At 43.1% G+C, this 20655-nt stretch overlaps 2 protein-coding genes across 3 annotated transcripts; one reads left to right on the top strand and one right to left on the bottom strand.

Moving 5' to 3' along the window:
- Nucleotides 1-3613: 3613 nt before the first annotated feature.
- Nucleotides 3614-15123, bottom strand: LOC147320174 (GTPase IMAP family member 9-like). Its single transcript, XM_086308096.1, has 3 exons — nt 15036-15123; nt 11180-11314; nt 3614-5482 (listed from the first exon to the last, which is right to left on the bottom strand). Exons 2-3 carry the CDS (start codon nt 11196-11198, stop codon nt 4644-4646), a joined length of 858 nt encoding a protein of 285 aa, XP_086164222.1. The 5' UTR covers nt 11199-11314; nt 15036-15123; the 3' UTR covers nt 3614-4643.
- Nucleotides 4040-19680, top strand: LOC147320173 (GTPase IMAP family member 9-like). Of its 2 annotated transcripts, none has more exons than XM_086308103.1 (2): nt 4040-4413; nt 18299-19680. In XM_086308103.1, exon 2 carries the CDS (start codon nt 18322-18324, stop codon nt 19111-19113), a length of 792 nt encoding a protein of 263 aa, XP_086164229.1. In that variant the 5' UTR covers nt 4040-4413; nt 18299-18321; the 3' UTR covers nt 19114-19680. The 2 variants fall into 2 exon arrangements, with proteins under 2 accessions (XP_086164229.1, XP_086164228.1); XM_086308102.1 differs by lacking the exon at nt 4040-4413 and adding an exon at nt 15308-15384.
- The last annotated feature ends 975 nt before the right edge of the window (nt 19681-20655 follow it).

Below are 20655 nucleotides of genomic sequence, written 5' to 3'. Positions count from 1 at the left end.
AATGAGGGGGAGGAGTCACAACACAGTCTCGTTATCTAAGAGAGAATTTTCTTATTCCCATCAGCTTTTACCTTGAGTATCCAGCTGGTGCCAAGGGGGCCAAGATGGTGAATGTTTGGGTTTAATGGAAACAACTGCATCCAATTTTTAAAGTAGATCTAATGTCCGTCACTGGTCACCAGGTCTCTCAATTATCTCAATTACCGTTCTTCTGCTCCAATATCTCATCTATATTGCAGAGCCATGAGCTTCTCCAAGAAGCTCGTGGATGATCGTTGTCTTATCCTGGACTGTGGTGCTGACACTCACCAGTCCTCGGCCCCCTTCCTTCCGCTTAGCGTACAGGCTCAGGGTGCTGGACTTGGGGTGAAACCCTCCATGCATGGTAAGGAGCTTTCTTGTCTTTATGTCAGTGGCTTCCATCTCCTACTTTGGCCAGCTTATTATACCAGCTGGGTACCTGGTCAGGGCAGGGTGTTGATGGCCCGGATCTTGTTCTTACCATTCAGCTGACTCCTCAGGACTTGCCTGACCCTCTGCAGGTACTTGGTGGTTGCAGCTTTTCTAGCGGCCTCTTCATTGTTCCCATTCGCCTGCGGGATAAGATAAGATAACCTTTATTAGTCCCACACGTGGGAAATTTGTTTTGTCACAGCAGGAAGTGGACAGTGCAAAAGTTATGAGGCAAAAATTAGAATACAATAAGAATAAATACAGTACACAACTGTACAGAATAGAATAAAATAAAATACTATATACAGTAGAATAAAATAAAATAAATATACAATAAGATAAAAATAGAATACAAATACAAATACTATATACAACTGAGTAAAAATACAACGATGACAGAAAGGATTATTGCACTTAGTATTATTGCATATGTATGGATGTGTGTGCTTGATCAGTTAAAGTCTTTATTATGGAGTCTGACAGCAGTGGGGAGGAAAGACCTGCGAAATCTCTCCGTCCCACACCGTGGGTGCCGCAGTCTCCCACTGAAGGAGCTGCTCAGTGCTGTCACAGTCTGCTGCATGGGGTGGGAGATGTTGTCCATCAGGGATGACAGCTTAGCCGCCGTTCTCCTGTCACTCACCACCTCCACTGGGTCCAGAGGGCATCCTAGAACAGAGCTGATCCCCAGGTACTTATAACTGTCCTCTATGTCTGCAACGTTGCCTTCTGGTAGTTTGATCCCCTCTGTTCTGACTACCTTCCCTCTCTTTGTTGATGTAAGGTAGTGACTGGAATAAGTCACAAGGTGTCGCTGTTGAGCTGCACATATGTTGTAAATTTTAGCAATTTTGACCATTTGTCCTCTGCAGGACACCGTAGTTCAGATTTCTCGTTCGCGCGGGCGCCATCTTGGTTCAGTGTTTACTGTGATTTGCAAAGGTAAGCACTGTCAGTGGCGAACTGCATTGGTTTTGTTTAAAAATAAGTGTTCCACTGTGTAAAATAGCGGTTTGTCATTTAAGCCGAGCCTATATTTTGTTTATTGAGAGGTTCATGTATTGTCTGATGAGAGTATGAGCAGTTTGTGTGCATGTTTCATTTGGTAATATCTGCCGCAATTTCGGGCTACATTCCCGCTAGTTAGCAGAGCACCAATTTGGGCAAAGTAATGCAAGATGAAGCATTAGCTTTTCAGCTGCAGTTTGCTGGTAATCCTGCTATGTTAGTTTTGTGTCATACTCATTCCCGAGACCGTGGAATTTTGTAAAAACATGATTATTTTTGCTTAATGTGTTTTTTATATATATATGTTGTTGTATTTTACAATGTTGATAATCACGCAGTGTTTACTGTGATTTGCAAAGGGCCAGCAGCAGAGTTGGAGTGGTGTTTGCCCCAGCATCTGAATAAACGGCACGGTCCGAGCCACAAATTGAACGCCTGTGTCCGACTGGTCTCTCTACTGTGCGCCCCAATCCAACACAAACTTACACAACGCAGAGTCCGGGGTGTAGGGAGGCCCCTGCACTGGTTGGGTTACATTACCATCCGACTACACTTCTCCAGTCCGAACGACATCCCGATGTCATTGCTGTATAGCCTGGTAGTGTGGATCAGGGAATCGATGTCTCGTTCACTCTTGGCATACAGCTTGATGTCATCCATGTACAGGAGGTGGCTGACAACTGCTCCGTTCTGTAGTCGGTATCCGTAACCAGTCTTGTTAGTGATCTCACTGAGGGGGTTCAGGCCTATGCAGAACAGCAGTGGGGACAGAGCATCTCCTTGGTAGATCCCGCACTGTACTGCTTGGTCAGCCAGTAGCTGGTGTTTTGTGCCTCTGGTATTCCTGCCCATCCCTTTCTGTGCCTCGCTCATGTATTGACCCATGTGCCTGTTCATCTTAGCCGCTATGATGCCTGACAGGAGTGGTGCTGAGGCAGGTTATTGGCTGGTAGTTGGAGGGGACCGGTCCCTTCTGGGGGTCCTTGAGCATCGGGACTGTCCGACCTTCGGTTAGCCATTCTGGGTGTCTCTCCTCAACTAGCAGCTGATTCATTTGTGCTGCCAGGTGCTCGTGGAGTGCAGTCAGCTTCTTCAGCCTGTAGGCGTGAACCATGTCAGGGCCTGGTGGTGTCCAACTCTTCATACTGGAGACCCTTTCTTGGATATCTGCCACTGTGATGGTTACTGGACCCTGTTCAGGGAGGTTGCTGTGGTCTGCCCTCAGATCCTCAGGCCATGCTCTGCTGAAACATGACTCGCTGCCAAATAGAAGTTTTAATAGGAGAAGTCAACCACACAGAATCCAGTTAAAACTGTCTGGATCAATGCTGTGAACACGGTGAGCTGGTATGTTTGCCTTCTTCTGTGTCACGCTGACATTTCTGAACATGTTCAGTTATTTTTAGGAATCTGATCTCTGTTCTCCTCGTGTGTGTTTTGATTGTGTTTTTTTCTGTTCTTTGTTGTTGTTATATTGTCTGTAAAGGTTCTCAGTCATTCAGGTCATCGTAGTCCAAGGAGCTTGGAAAGAAAAGCGTTTGGACTTCTTTAAGTTTCTTGAAGAAGTTTCACCTCTCAGCCTAAATGGCAAACTTATCCTTTCTGTCTTCCCTGGTTTGCCATTCCTGGACTGTGAAGAGAATGGAAACCTTTAACTACAACTGTTTCCCGATTTGTGACCAAATCTTTCTCTTTAAAAACTATATAACTCGATTATATCTATAATCCAGCTTTGAGATCCTCCCCAGACGCCTTAACGCCCACTCACATCCTGGGCCATCTGACCTCAGGAATTCACATGATAAGGTGGGGCCAGGTTTCACAATGAACACACCCGCAACTCTGGCTCATTGGGACCCACACCCAGTTTCACACCTTGGCTCAGGCGATTAGAGGATCATCAGGGGTCCTTTTGTCCCTCTGTGGGGGGAAACTCCCACTAGGTTTATATCTGGGACTCTCCACCATTTGACCTTAGAACTGAAGAAGCTTCTCGGATGAGAGGTGAAACGTCTTCAAGCAACTAAAAGAAGTCCAGACGCTTTTCTTTGCAAGCTCCTGAGACTTGTTGTTGTATTATTTTAGCATGTTCAAGAAAAACAAACAAACAACCATCAGTTTTTAAACAATCTTTTCGTTTATTAAAGGGAAAGGTAATCCAAACGTACCTGGCCCTGTGTGAGAATGTGCTGCTGATTCTTCTTTCAAGTTCTCAGGGAAGACTAAGAAACTACAGTGAAAAATATGACATTTTCTGAAGAGTTCAGTTTCTCTGCCACACCCACGCCCGATTACTGCCACACCTGCTGAAGCACAGGCCTGGTCGAGGTTACAGGAATGTTCCTCAGGCTGTAGCACTCCAGAGAACCACAGTGAGAACCACAGTTATCCACACATGGAGGAAACAGTGCTGATAGTTTGTTTGACGGTCTGAAAAATGCTTGTCTTCTAAATATGAAAAATAAAATCAGGAAGGAGGAAAACCCTGTCTCACAGGTTCACTGCACAGAGTGTGTTTATGAAGTAATCACAGCAATACAGATGATAACATTATTTTTAAACACCTGAACACATCATATACCAACATTTATTGATATTTGCATCATTTAAGTGTAAATATTTATTATACTTTAAAGTTAAAGAAAATATTGTTTTCAAACTTTGCATTTGTGAACAGTATTTTATTTTTAATCAGTTTGTGACTGGAGACCATGTCAGAACCTCCGAGCTCGTCCTGAGCAAAGCTGCTGCTAATCCAACCTGCTCTCTAAGGTCTGGGCATGTCCGACTGGGAGGAGGTCATGGAAGTCCATCTCAGCTAGCTTGGGGATGCTGCAGCTTTTCCTCCAGACCATCAGGAGGATGTAGGTGGGATAGAGAGGTGTGGCAGTCTCTGTACAGACCAGACTCTGTCCCTGAGACCTGGGCCAGCATGAGTCAGATGGATCAAAGGTTTGTGTTAAATATAGAAAATTCAGGAAAATGTTTTATTTAAGCAATGGAGGAAAAAGCTCGTTACCCAGGAACCAAAGATGTTCAGGAGATCTGTGTGTATACAGGCTCATGTTATACAGCTCTTAGATGACGTATTACACAATATGATAAATTACCGTGGACTAACAGTTCTTGTGTGCGCCATTAATGACCAATAATTATCAAAATGTGATCAAACGTTCTTTATTTTATTGTGTGGCACATTTTTTCTCCTTTGCTGCTACGACTGCTGCTCCCACTGCTGCTCCCAGTGCTGCTCCCAGTGGCCCTAAAATGCTCCCGAGGCCCGCTCCTATCCCAGCAGCCCTCAGGATCTTGTTCTTCGTCTGTGCCCGTCTTCTCGCTTCTTCTTCTCCCATGTCTGGATTTTCTCTCATAAGTCGTTCCATCTCTTCTCTGATGGCTCTCTCAGCTTCCTGCAGCATGTCATTGGTGTAGTATGTTGCTCCATTTCTCTGAGTCATGGTGTTGATCTTCTCCAGCAGCTCTTTGACCTGAGAGCGATCCTCACTCCTGTTGTTAAAAACATGATATCTTCCTCCGCACTGATTGATGAAGCGATGCAGAGGCCGATTTCCACTGATTGATTTGTCGATGTCGATTCCGTTTGGCAGATTGTCTCCATACGTGAACAAGACTATGGTGTAACAGGCTGCATCCACCCCAAATATCTTCTGAAGGATTTTTATCGTTTCTTCTTCTGCTTTTGTAAACCTGCCGATCTGGATCACAACCAGGAACACGTGAGGACCGGGAGCAACAAAGGAGACGCATTTAACGATCTCCGTCTTTACATGCTCCTGAGTCAGTAGGGTGTCAAACAGACCCGGAGTGTCAACTACATCCAGGATGTGACCATCCACCTGCCCTGTTACTTTGCGACACCCAACTACTGATGAAGAAAAAGAAGTTATAGACTCAAAGGCTTTTCTTCCTAAGATGGTGTTTCCTGATGCACTCTTCCCCACTCCAGTTTTCCCAACAAGCACAATCCTCAGGTGTGGGAACCCATCTCTCACTGCATCTCCTGGAGAACATAAACAGACAGCGTTAGTGGGACTCCCAGGTCATCACACAGGTCATCACACAGGTCATCACACAGGTCATCACACAGGTCATTACACAAGTCATTACTAGGGATGGGTACCGGTGTCCGGTGACATAAACGGTAGTAACCAAACCAAAAAGCAGCGCACATTTCGGTGCTTTTTTTCCTGAGCTGTGATACACTTCTAGCCAATCATTTTACGTTTCCGAGGATAGTAGGCGGGGCCAGGTACGTACGTTCTTTTAGAGCAGAGCTAGAGATTAAAAATGCCCAAGGCGAAGCGGTCAAAGTCTGGCTGTACTTCACAGCAAAAGATGCAAACTCAGCAGCAACAAGTGCTTTAAGCTGATACTGTGATACTGTCAAAGGAGGTAACTCCTCAAATCTGATGAAACACCTGGCGACGCATAGTGTTTTTTTTAAAAGCCCAGAAATGCGCCGTATGATAGCTTGCTGCGAGAACTCACAACAAGCACATCTACTGTGGGTGGGTTGCCTGTTATCGGACCCGGAGCAACATCCCCCAAAAACCTGAAGAGGAGAGTCCTGGCCTCTAGCTCTGCCAGTGTAGCAGAAATGATGATGGCAGCAGCAGCCGTTCTTCTCTGCGTGAGTAGCTTAATGTTGTTCGTGTGTAATTTACGTTGAGTAGGCTAACCACGTTATTAAATTAATGCATGTAAGGTGAACTAGCAAACATCATCATAGCTACATGCGGCTGTCCTCTTGTTTGATGGCAGATACTCCCTTCACCCTGGCCAAAAATGACCAAAGAAAAAGTGGAAAACAGTTAAACATGAGAGGTTTTTGGGCAAAGTTTGTGTTTTTTCCATTGTTTAAGCACTGCTTCCAGCCAAGAGTGATACCATATATGCCCCATAGCTGCAGAAAAGGCTAACATTGTTATCTTTTTACAAAAAACCAGCTGAAAATGAGAGGTTTTTGGACCAATTTGTGTTCTCCATTCTTTAAGCACCGGTTTGAGCACCGTTTAAGTACCGGCACCGTTTCAAAAGTACTGATTTGGTACCTGTATCGGATAAAACCTAAACGATACCCATCCCTAGTCATTACACAGGTCATCACACAGGTCATCACACAGGTCATTACACAGGTCATTACACAGGTCATCACACAGGTCATTACACAGGTCATTACACAGGTCATCACACAGGTCATCACACAGGTCATTACACAGGTCATCACACAGGTCATCATACAGGTCATTACACAGGTCATTACACAGGTCATCATACAGGTCATTACACAGGTCATTACACAGGTCATCACACAGGTCATTACACAGGTCATTACACAGGTCATCACACAGGTCATTACACAGGTCATCACACAGGTCATCATACAGGTCATCATACAGGTCATCACACAGGTCATTACACAGGTCATTACACAGGTCATCACACAGGTCATCACACAGGTCATTACACAGGTCATCACACAGGTCATTACACAGGTCATCACACAGGTCATCATACAGGTCATCACACAGGTCATCACACAGGTCATCATACAGGTCATCACACAGGCGCTCTCCAGCAGCGTGTCAGTGTCCCGCTCTCTCCCCTCACTCAGGATGGCCCCGTCCCTCCCTGAGCTGGTTCTGCTGGAGGTTTCTTCCTGTTAAAAGGGAGTTTTTCCTTCCTACTGTTGCTCATAGTGCTTGCTTATAGGGGGTCACATGATTGTTTGGGTTTCTCTGATTTATTGTAGGTTAATTGGCTGAAAAGATTTTACACTGTTCGGGATATTAAAATCTTAATCACACATCTCGTTATTTCCTTATTTTAAGTATAGAAACTTTCCACAATTGCTGTTCAGCATAAGCTCCGTCTCCCATCACTGTTGGTCACATGCAGAGGGAAACCTTGGGTTTATTTAAGAGGACCCAAACACAGACGCTCGAGGCAGGAAGCAGGTTCAATCAAATACAAGCCGTTTATTGGAGGCTGGAAAAACATGAGAAACAAAGGCAAAGTAACACGAAAATGAAATAAACTTAAACCTAAACTTGGGAAAAACTAAGTAAAGATCTAAGTATCACCACACACAGGAAGGGGAGAGGTGACATCACCACACACAGGAAGGAGAGACGTGAGAGAGGTGACATCACCACACACAGGAAGGGGAGACGTGACATCAAGACACACAGGAAGGGGAGACGTGACATCACGACACACAGGAAGGGGAGACGTGACATCACCACACACAGGAAGGGGAGACGTGACATCACGACACACAGGAAGGGGAGACGTGACATCACCACACACAGGAAGGGGAGACGTGACATCACCACACACAGGAAGGGGAGAGGTGACATCACCACACACAGGAAGGGGAGAGGTGACATCACCACACACAGGAAGGAGAGACGTGACATCACCACACACAGGAAGGGGAGACGTGACATCACCACACACAGGAAGGGGAGACGTGACATCACGACACACAGGAAGGGGAGAGGTGACATCACCACACACAGGAAGGGGAGAGGTGACATCACCACACACAGGAAGGAGAGACGTGAGAGAGGTGACATCACGACACACAGGAAGGGGAGACGTGAGAGAGGTGACATCACCACACACAGGAAGGGGAGACGTGACATCACGACACACAGGAAGGGGAGACGTGACATCACGACACAGGAAGGGGAGACGTGACATCACCACACACAGGAAGGGGAGAGGTGACATCACCACACACAGGAAGGAGAGAGGTGACATCACCACACACAGGAAGGGGAGACGTGACATCACCATACACAGGAAGGGGAGAGGTGACATCACCACACACAGGAAGGGGAGAGGTGACATCACCACACACAGGAAGGAGAGACGTGAGAGAGGTGACATCACGACACACAGGAAGGGGAGACGTGAGAGAGGTGACATCACCACACACAGGAAGGGGAGACGTGACATCACGACACACAGGAAGGGGAGACGTGACATCACGACACAGGAAGGGGAGACGTGACATCACCACACACAGGAAGGGGAGAGGTGACATCACCACACACAGGAAGGAGAGAGGTGACATCACCACACACAGGAAGGGGAGACGTGACATCACCATACACAGGAAGGGGAGAGGTGACATCACCACACACAGGAAGGAGAGACGTGACATCACGACACACAGGAAGGGGAGACGTGACATCACCACACACAGGAAGGAGAGAGGTGACATCACCACACACAGGAATTTATATAAATAAAATTGAATTGAATTGAAGTGTGGGAGCGATGAACTGACTGGACATGTGGGGACAACTTGTGGAAGAAGACACAGGTAAGACTACTGTGGGCGGGGCATATAAATACCAAGGTGGGAAAAACCCACAGTGTGTTTCGGTTAAAAAGGAAAGCATCTGAAAGGGCTCCTCTAAACGCTCTTCCTCACTGAGAACCAAAACAGAACCTCAAACGTATTCAGCTGAAGAACGACATCAATGCAGAGCTGTGGCTTCTGAGGTATCTGGAGTATTTTCTGCTTTCCTGTAAAACTCCAGGGAATGCAGGAAGCTTGCTCCGAGCTTACAGGAACCGACAGTCGAACTGGCTGAACAGGATCAAAAGATTTCACCTGAGCTCAGTTTCACTCATCAGGTAAAGGCTGTGGACCGCAGTGAGCGTCGATCAGTAAAAACAGTAGAGTTTGTACTTTACTGTCTGTGTGTGGTTTCTTCATGTCAGAACACCAACAGCTGCTCATTGTTGGGTTGTGACCTTTCAATATGAACACCTGTAACTTCATATTGTCAGGTCTGACACCAACCACAGGTTTTCTCAGCAGGAACAATCAAAGCCTTTGTTTTCCTGCAGACTGTGTAAAATAAATCTGTTTCCAGCTCTGCGTGGTAGGGCTGGCTATCGACGTCGACTTCTGCGTTCAATTTGATTGAATTCAGACTCAGGCGGTCAGAAACATCTTATTTATTCATTTATCAGCACTTATCCATATTTAATATCCATATATTAAACCGAAGCTGACACTGTGAGACTTCATCAGAGGTGTGAGCGCCACAGCAGAGGCCTTTGTGTCAAAGTAACTGAGGATCAAACAGACACACATGAAGCAGATGTTCTGGCTTCTTATAGCAAATAACCTTAAAATATTCTGCAGTAGAACAAAAACTGAAGCAAACCATGAATCAACACGAACACAACAGCAGACTGGTGCATAATGAGCAGAGAATAATGCAGAAAACAGAGATTTGATGGTAAACTGGTCTGTGAGTACAGAGACAGAGCCGTGCAGGAAGTGGGATTTTATCGTGGTGGAAGCAAAACAGTCAGAGTGAGAGTGACGATGTTTATCATCATCCTCTTTTGCTGCTGCTTCAGTGAATGTTGGTCAGATTGATGAAACCTGCAGCATCAGAGTCAGTGAGCTGTCAGCTTTTAGCCCCGACGGCGTGTCCGTGCTGTCACACAGGACTAGGGCCGGGTTTTTATAATCGATTCATCGATTAAAATCGATTCTGGCTTGGATAACGTAAAATCGATTCATTAAAATCCTGAATCGATTTTTTAATATAAATTTATTTTGCCCGAAATGCCAGAATCTCTGGTGACATCTCACAAAATTTCAACAACCACCAAACAGCTAAGACAGTAAATGAGAGCAGGAACACGGATTCTGCACATAGACTTAAACACACAGCGCGACCCGCGGATCAGAATCAGTGAGATGTCGCCTTTCTCACAGTCGGGGCTGAAAGCCGACAGCTTGCTGATTCTGATCTGTCGGCGCTTTGTGTTCACGCCCTTTATGCGCTGATTCTAAAGCTGTTAGTTTGATGTCTCTCCAAACAATATTGACCGAACCAGCAGCAAAAGAAGATCCAAACTACGCTTCACATAAACATCGTCATGAATTCACTCTGACTTTTACTGTTTTGCTTCCACTGCGATGCACAGCTCTCTCTCTCTCTCTCTGTACTTCAAGAACAGTTTCCCTTTCTTCATTATTCGCTTGCTTGTTACGCACAAGTCTACCGTTGTTTACACGCTGTCGGCCGCTGTTTTTTTTTTTTTTACATTCTTCCGAAAATAAAACCTAATTTCTGCCGTTCAATACTGAACAAATTTAAACTTTTTAAAATTATACAAAATGCAAAACGCTGTGTCTGTAATAAAACCACTGTAGCGTCAGAGGTGATGTTCATATGTTGATTAATGGTTTTCTTTCGTTTTTGATGTACTGCAGAATATTTTTATAAAATCCAGAACAGGAAAATCACCTTCATGTTTTTCTGTTTTATCTTCAGCTACTTTGACACAAAGGCCTCGCTGTGACGCTCACACCTTTGATAAAGTCTTGCGTGTGTCAGCTTCCTTTTTATAGATACAAAAATATGTAAATGTGCTGATCTGAATTATATTTCTGACTGTCAAAATTTCCCAGATTCAAATCGAATCAAATTAAATTGAATCGTGGATCGAATCGATTCGGGACCTTGTGAATCGGAATTGAATCGATTCTAGAAATCAGTGACGATACCCAGCCCTACACAGGACACAGAAATAACCAATCACAGTTCAGTTTAACATGTAGCTCTTGGTTTGTTTGTTTTTTTACTTTTCATCTAGATTGTATTTTATGATAGAAAGTTGGTCTAAACAGTAAATCAAAAGTTTTAAATGTACTTACGAGCTTTGGTGCCGGCCATGTTTGTGCTGCTCAGGATTACAAAGCTTTGCACTGACACCTTCCTGCTGCTGCTCTGTGCTGTACACCGAGGACGCCGTCACTTTAAGGCACTTGTTAAAGTTGCTGCAGGGCAGACTGCAGACAGAAGAGAGCTTTCATTGGTTCACCAACCACACAGCCACAGTGTGAATAACCTGCAGTCCCAATGTGTCACTGTTAGGGGATATTCAACCCTGGCTGTGAATCAAAAATGAGTTCCTGGTTTTAATTCTACTGCATGCAACAACATTCCTGCTGTCACAACAACGCTTAGATGCTGCAGGGCAGATTCCAGAGAGAAACTGTCATTGGCTGGTTACACAGTGATGTCACAGCCTAAATATTTAGTAACATGATAATAAATGAGTCTGGTTATCAAACAGACCCTCAACATCTATATAACCTGTACTATACTAATGTAACCAACAGTTTCCCAGAGTAGATGGAGGTGACTCTGGCGCCTGAGCTCTTATAACAGGCCTGAGGTTTTCTGCCTGAGCATTACGGTCTATTCATATTTGGGATCTGGCAGCGGTTTCGTTGTTGCTTCATTCCGAAGCAAAGTGACGTGTTCAGTTTTGTTCTCTTGAGGAAGAACACGAGAAACGTGTCGTTTAAAAGATTTATTTTTTTTTTATATTTTTTTTTTAATTGAAGGTTTTGTAATTATGACAGTCATCCACATGAAAAGAAAAACAAAAACAGTAAAAAAAACCAAACAAACAACTCATGATCATCGCTTCACTCTCATGGTGTGTTTAGACCAAACACAAATCCCTCTTTTCCCATGATTACATATAGAGATACAAAATTTGAGCCTCTGTCATCTTTATGGACCGCCAGCCCTGTATCATTCAGCTTTGATATGATAACAAAAAAAATAGGAAGGGAAAAGTTTGTAAAATCAAAATTCATTATATATCTCACAAATGTTCATTTCTGTGCAGGTTGTACCTTCTTATTTTCCTTTGGCTTTGCTAAAAAATAACGTCTTATTGCAGATTATATTCTGCCACTGAGAACCTCATAAGCTCTTTTATAAAAAGGTACTTTAATTTAGCAATACACACAAACAAAAAAACCCAAAAATAACAAAACAAAAAACCAACCAAACAAACAAAGATACTACGCACTAACAATAACATAGTGGCTCAGTGAAATCCGCAGATCTGCTCGGTCTGGGGGAGCTCCCCTCCACCTCTTTACAGGTCCCATGTCGTTAGGTTTTTACTACTGTCCACTCAGCACTTTACAGTCCATCCCCGATCATATTCGGAAGGGTATTTCCAGTCTCTTTTAAAAACGACCTTAAAATAAATAAAATAAATAAAATAAAACGTCCTTAGCAGACCTTCCTTCTTCCAGTAGTTGCGTGAAGATCTCATCCCACGTTACCACCTTCAACAAATTTCTCCCACTTCCTCCAGTTTTTATGAAATTGGTCCATTTTGAGGTTAAAAAAAAAAGGAAGTTTTTCCATTCTATATATTTCCTCCATTATTCCTATCCAATCTTTCTTTGTTGGGGGCTCTTTCTCCAGCCACCTCCTGGTAAGCGCTTTTTTGCCAGCTCCCAACAGGATGTTTATCAAGTGTTTGTCTTTTAAGGAGGCTGCTGATGGGATATCGCCCAAGTACACAGTACAAAAATCCAAATTTAGTTTGAGACCAGTCACCAAGTAAATTGATTCGACCAATTCACTCCAGTATGACAGGATTATTGGGCTTTTCCAAAATATATGGAAATGATCTGCCATGTTTTCCCCACAGTTTCTCCAGCAGTGTCCATCTGTCAGTTGACATTTTTGTTTGTATTTTATTTTGGGTTTTATAAAAACACCTAATAAAATTTTTCCACGTGAATTCCCTCCAATAACCTGAGCTAGTAGTTTCCATCTGTGTCCTGCATATATTTAACCAACTGTCCTCTGATATGTTGGTTTTAGCCTCCGTCTCCCATTTAATTTTGATATAATTGGTTGATTGATCCTTCGTTTAAAAGATTTCATTTGCTTCAGCAGTTGCAAGTTTACAGCGCTGGACCTCAGTGTAAAATCAGCAGTGTTGGGCAAGTTACTTTGAAAAAGTAATTAATTATAGTTACTAGTTACTTCTTCAAAAAAGTAACTGAGTTAGTAACTGAGTCACAAGATTCTAAAAGTAATTAATTACTTGAAAAGTAACTATTGCGTTACTTAGAAAAAAAACATTTAACCCTCTGGGGTCCCGGGTATAATCGGCCATTTTTACCTACTTTTGATGTTTCCTCCACATTTCACCTTTAAAAACGATTTACCTTGTTTGGTCTCATTGTTTTCAGCACAGCCTCACGTGTCTGAATTTACAGTCATGTTTTCATTTTGACTACTGTATTAACACAACTGATCTAAAATCAGACAAAAAACATAAAATCAAAAAAGTTATAGTTTTACTGTAACAACCACAAACATGTTTAATGACCATATTTCATAACTTTAGATGCAAATATAAATCGTCAATTTTAATTTATATGCACACGTTTTGCAAACAACAAAGTTATTTGCATCCATTTAACCTTTACTCTTTTTTAAATAACCATTTCAAACTATTTACAGAACAATCAGCTGTTCTTCAACAACAAGATGCCACAAATTATTTCTCCCACTCCAAAAAAATAATTTCTGTCCACTATGAAGGAAACATCACAGCCTGATACCTGCAGGTCTGACAGCAGCAGGTGTGTCACTGCTGTTTCTACCTGGAGACAGCAGTCGCCTCATTGTTCTGACACACAACACAAAACTGTCCACAACACACTAACTACACACTAAACACAATACACTACACAAGACAACACATTAACTACACACTCCAAACACGCTAAACGTCACAAATCTCTCACATCCAAAAAACTCTCTCTCTCTCTCTCTCTCTCTCCTAAAACCTCCGCCTCTTCCTAAACAACCAAATGTCATGTTGCCATATAATTTTTTGATTGGTCAACATGGTGCATTTTTCCACCAACATGAACGAGCTGTTTTATTTTTGACTTTTTTTTGTTTGCTCATAAGCAGAGCGGTCTCGCTGTCCTTAGACAGTAAACGTGAAACTATTGAGGAAAAAACACTCGTGTATATTGTTTATCATGACCCTGGTGTTATGTGTCCGATCAACACAGTTTATAAACTGGTACATGTCACCTTGTTGCTTTGTCTGTAAGTGGTCATGTGATTGACCACGACTCCTTTATTCTTCCTCAGTCAAACAGCAGCACTCGTGCGATTGTTTTGCCCCCTGAGCTCCAGCTGTTGTGCCAGAAAGTGATGGTTACCGTCCGCAGGAGCGCAGCTGCTTAAAGCTGCAGCGTCCTGATTCTTACAGCTACTTCCTGCAGCTGATATAAGCTGCAGTGAGCTGAACACAGCTTCAGCCGTCTGTTGAAAAACGGTAACGCAACCGCATTTTCTTGTTAGTAACGGTAACGGTGTTGTAACGATAGGAATAGTAATTAGTTAGATTACTCGTTACTGAAAAAAGTAACACCGTTGGTAACGCTGTTACTTGTAACGCCGTTATTCCCATCACTGGAAATCAGCCGTCTGCTTCACACGAAGGATGACCCTGCAGCAGGCCCTACAGTTTTATGCTACAAGAAAAAGAAGTATTATTATGACTACTATTATTATATTCTTCTGGAAGCGACGTGGCAGTCCTGCCGGATCTTCTCCTCTCTCTGTTCATGTCTAACCTTGCCTTCTATCTGCTCCTCTTCCTGGAATAAAACAGAGAAGATACCTTCCTGCATGAACATGAATTTTGCATGGCTCCATGAAACATACCTTAGGTTATATGGCCAGAATCTGTGATGTTGAGGGGTCAGGTGGGGCTGATGGATTTCCCGTGGCGTGACCTGCTGTCTGTCTGATACTAAACCAGGGTAAGATTTCCTCTAAAAGAGAAATTTCAGGCTCAGCGTCATTCTGGGACTTCAGGTTGTTTATACTGTGACATCACTGTGTGGCTGGCCAATGACAGCGGGTTTCTCTTTGGAACCTGCCCTGCAGCATCTTTAACTAAGTGTTGTTGTTGCATTAGATACAGTTGTATTAAAGGAAGGACCAATCCCGTCGGTACAGCACAGAGCAGCAGTGCAAAGCTTTTTAACAAACATGGCCGACACACTAGCTCGTAAGTACATTTACAACTTTTATCCTGATTTACTGATTAGACAAACGTTATATAGCAAATGATAAAAAGTTTAAAAAGACCTACGTGCTAAACTGAACTGTGATTGGTTATTTCTGTGTCCTGCGTCTATGTCTCTTGTCCTGCTGTTGTTTTTATTGTGAAACATTTGTTTGAAGCTCAAAATCCTGAAACATGTGCTCCGTGCAGTGCTGGAAACAGATTTATTTTACATGGCTTGCAGGAACCAAACCATAAAAGACCGTGGTTGGTGTCTGCAGCGGTGACAGACTGATTTAGGAGATTTATTTTGATGCGCATACAGTAAACCTGCTCAGCCAGTTTGTGGTTAGCGTTCTCTTCCTTGTTGGTACAACAATGGAATGGTTGGAATGGAATGGCAATGGCATTTTTCTGATGTTTAGTATTTAGTATTTATTTATTTATTGTCATTGTCAAGAACAATGAAATTGCGTTTGGGGCTTCCATACAACCCAAAAAAAGAAGAAAATAATAAATACCCCTCAAAACCCAAGTGTACATATTTAACCCAGTGTGACTCCAATGTTGAACGTGGACATCCAGCAAACTCAACCAGAGGTCAGCGTGTTCAAAGCTTACAGGAACACCCAAGAGCTGCACGACAGCGCAATTACAAAAAGACTGAAGAAGTGCGGCTGGTTTGGAAAGGTTGCAAGACCAACATGGATTTTGGGTTTCCTCCATCATGAGCAGCAGCACGTTTGGAGGAAACCAAACACCTCATACGAACTGTGGGCACCGCAGTGGAAGGACGATGATTTGGGCTTTGAGTGGATGTCTGTCCTACAGCTAAAGCTTGGACCAAACTGTGTCATCAACAGGACAAAGATCCAAGCACAGCAGCAAATCTCCAACAGAACAGCTGTAAAACAAACCGAGCTGCTGCAGAGCTTAGAGCGCTTTGCATGAATGAATGCTGCAAACCTCAATGAGCTGAAGCATCTCTGGGCAGGAGAGTGAACTAAAACTACTCTGCAGACATGAGACACACTGATGACGTCACACTGATCCATAACTGCTGTCAGAGACAGATGCTGCAGACTGTGTGGAGTTACAGGTGCGGACCCAAAAGGAGGCAAAGCTATGACTTAACGAACAGCGAGCCGTTTATCAGAGGCTGGTAAAAAAACAAAAGGCAGATGGACACTGAGGCAAAACTAACTAGAACTAAAGTGGGACAGCCTAAACATGAAATTATCTCCTGATATGTAAAACCCTAAAAGTGAAACTGTACTGTCATTCTACCATGATGGTAAGATTTAAGATTTGGATTTTTACTCCGCATCTGTAATGTACATAGGGAAAAAAGACTGAAAACTGCACAACGTGGAAGAAAAGAGCAAACTAATCAGTATGCAGAAAATGTAGATGTGGTGACTGGACATTTAAACGGCTTAAATCAGCTTATTAATACGGCACCAATCAGAAAATGGGCTGAAATCTCATTTACTGTCATTTACAAAACAAATGAGGTTTTTCTGTGTAACTGTGCCAAATGTAGATCCCTGAAGCAAAAATCAATCAAAGATGTAATCCTTCCTATCACACCAACGAACAGGGTGACACATTTGTTTTGGACATAAAATAAATTTTCTTTTTTATTTTCTGTTGAATCTTCAGATATCTGTCATATATTGTCTTTTACTCCTTTTACATTTTCAAAACAGGCTTGTTAGTTTTTACTTTTGAGGGAAGCTTTTATTTCACAAATCTGAATGCATTCAAACAGCAAAAAGTCGGATTTGTTACTGGTGGTTGTTGGACTCTGCCAGGGCTGCTCTTCGTCACCAGTTCTCTTCAGAATTTTTATGGACAGAATTTCGAAGAGTAGCCAAGTGGCAGAAGGCCTCCACTTGGGTGGTCTCAGAACCTCATCTGTGCTTTTCGCACACACACACTCTCTCTCTGACTCACTCACAGGCCTGCACCAGTTACCAGTCACTTTGTGGAGCATTGGACTGCCATTACCTCATAAGACTTTGTTGTTACACTATCTCTTACCGTACACTACTAAATCTCCATTTGCACTATTTGCCTATTTGCACTACTCTGCCTGGTTTACACTCAATGTCATTTACCCTTACCTGAATATTGTATATTGTATATTGCATAGCTTTCTTGTTATACGTAAAATTGTATTGTATTTATTTAAATTTTTACTTTTTAATTATTTTATTTGCATTTTTTAATCACTCTCTTATATTTAAATGTTCATTTGCTATTTCATCTAGGGTTTGAGAGTAACGAAATTTCTATTCTCTGTATGTCCTGTACATGTGGCAGAATTGACAAATAAAGTTGACTTGACTTGACTTGACTTGAGTTTTGGGTAGTGACCGAAAGAACAAGAACAGGAATACAAGCCAGTTGAGGTATGTTGGACATCTGACTAGGATGCCTTCTGGGACAGGTGTATAGGGCATGTCCCACAGGGAAGAGGTCCTGGGGGGGACCTCGGCTGGCCTGGGAATGCCTTGGTGTCCCCGTGGACAAGCTGCAGGAGGTGGCTGGGGTGAGGAAGGTCTAGGCTTCTCTGCTAATGCTGCTGGTCCCGTGACCCGGCCTGAGACGAGCACAAAAAGATGGCCGATGGATATTTTCTTATTTTTTATATTGGTTAAACTTACACCCGATAATATTCTGATCAGTGACTATCAGCAAAATCACATATAAATCATGACTATTCTGTGTTTAACAATTAAAACATACTTAATATTCAGAATCATGCATAACGATGCACCAGAAACAGCCACAGAGACACTAATCTGCCAAGGTTGAGGCTGAATCACGTCTACACACAAAGTCCACACTGTCCGATTGTGGTGAGCTGCCTCAGGAAGGCCAACTAACCTTATCTATTTATCTTCTTCAACAGATGCAAAGGACCTCCACCTGAGGATGGTGCTGCTTGGGAAAGCTGGAGTAGGGAAGAGTGCAGCGGGAAACACCATCTTAGGAAGAGAAGCTTTTCAGTCTTTTTCTTCTTTTTCTTCTGTAACATTGGAGTGTCAGCAAGAAACAGCCCAGGTGGATGGTCATACACTGACTGTGGTTGATACTCCAGGTCTATTTGACACCACCCTGTCTGTAGATCAGGTGGTTACACAGATTGTTAGATGCATCACCTTTGCTGCTCCTGGTCCTCATGTGTTTCTGGTTGTGATCCAGTCGACCAGATTCACAAGCGAAGAAGAAGAAACGATTAAAATTCTTCAGAAGATGTTTGGAGAAGATGCAGCACGTTATATTATGGTCTTGTTCACGTATGGAGACAACCTGCAAGACGGAGTCGACATCTACAGCTCAATCAGTGGAAATCGGCCTCTGCATCGCTTCATCAGTCAGTGCGGAGGAAGATATCATGTTTTTAACAACAAGAGTGAGGATCGCTCTCAGGTCAAAGAGCTGCTGGAGAAGATCAACACCATGGTTCAGAGAAATGGAGCAACATACTACACCAATGACATGCTGCAGGAAGCTGAGAGAGCCATCAGAGAAGAGATGAAACGACTTCGGAAAGCAAATCCAGACATGGGAGAAGAAGAAGCGAGAAGACGGGCGAAGTTCCTGAAGGCTGCTGGGATAGGAGCAGGTGTTGGATTCATATTAGGACCAGTGGGATCAGCCCTGGGAGCAGGAGTGGCAATTGCTGTTGTGGCAAAGAAACAAGGAGAATGCGTTATACTGTGAAAACTGTTGGTATTTAATCACGATTTGAGAGTTTTTGTGGGAGTTCTTTACAACAAGGTTACTCAGTGTGTATTTGGGAGCTGATGATCGTCCTTATTAGTGACTTCTAACTTTCAGATGACTGTCTGCGGTGCTCCTGATCTCAATGTGTATGTATGTATGTATTTAATGTCACTTTTATTAGTGGGAAAACATTTTTCCTTGATTTCTCATGTGTAAAAGGTACAGAAATTATTCTACTCCTTTCATACTTTGCATTTGTGATTTCTGTAAATCTAATTGTAAATTGGTTACGGCTTGCAAAAACCACAGAGACACAGAGGGTGATATTAAACTTACTTCAGGTCTTTGATGTCACTGTTGATTTTTCTTTTTTCTTCCTTGACTCTTTTTTTTCTTGCATTGGCATGAGGTGGTACAGAGGTTTAACAGGTAGTCCAGCTCCTCAGGATGGCATGTAAATACTTACTTACATATGCTCAGGACAAATCACTGAGAACCCGTGAACTAGAAATATATAGATATATATATTTTAAAAAAACTCAGACGCACTAGCAAATACTGAACTGAGAACAAAATAATGCAGAGCATGCACTTCAAACCATTTTTGAAATCCAAAAAACAAAACTTTGAGTCCAAGAAAACCACCTCAAAATGCTTGGTCAAACTCCAGGACAATGAGACTGAGAGAGCTGCACACAGCCATAAAAGGCCCTCAACTGATCAACAGGACCAATATCTGCGGCTTTGCACAAGGACGAGCAGGATTACACTGGCGGAACTGCAAAATGACCTCCAGTAGTCCTTTTCTAACCAACCAATCAGAAACAGACTTCATGAGGGTGACTTGAGGAACCAATATCCTCTATTTGTCCCCAGTTTGCATTTGCTATAGCCTGTCAGAACTGACAGGTCCACCACCGAGTGCTGTTCACAGATGAGAGCAGATTCCCCCTGTGCACACGGAAGGGTCTCAGGGTTTGAATGGACCCAGATGTGGAACTCCTTGAGTAAAGACAGTTATTTTATTTATTTATTTTTATATTTTGGGGGGGTTTAATAAATTTGTCCATATTTCTAGAAATGAGAGCTGCTCCATCCAAAGTGGGATGGATGCCGTCTCTCCTGACAAGACCAGGTTTCCTCCAGAAGGTTTGCCAATTATCTATGAAGCCCACATCGTTTCTGGGACACCACTCAGACAGCCAGCAATTTAAGGAGAACATGCGGCTAAACATGTCACTCCTGGTCTGATTGGGGAGGGGACCAGAGAAAACTACAGAGTCCGACATTGTTTTGGCAAAGTTGCACACCGATTCAATATTGATTTTAGTGACCTCCGATTGGCGTAACCGGGTGTCATTACTGCCGACGTGAATTATGATTTTACTGAATTTACGTTTACCCTTAGCCAGCAGTTTTAAATTTCCTTCAATGTCGCCTGCTCTGGCCCCTGGAAGACAATTGACTATGGTTGCCGGTGTCTCTAGCTTCACATGTCTGAGAACAGAATCACCAATTACCAGAGTTTGACCCCCGGCG

The sequence above is a fragment of the Aulonocara sp. 'chitande type north' Nkhata Bay genome, linkage group LG10, assembly GCF_057382095.1.
Source record: "Aulonocara sp. 'chitande type north' Nkhata Bay isolate Kocher_YH1m ecotype deep benthic linkage group LG10, A_spYH_male_GT1.1, whole genome shotgun sequence".
Taxonomy (NCBI): domain Eukaryota; kingdom Metazoa; phylum Chordata; class Actinopteri; order Cichliformes; family Cichlidae; genus Aulonocara; species Aulonocara sp. 'chitande type north' Nkhata Bay.
Note: the sequence above shows the minus strand (reverse complement) of the source record. Positions and strands in the feature narration are given on the sequence as shown.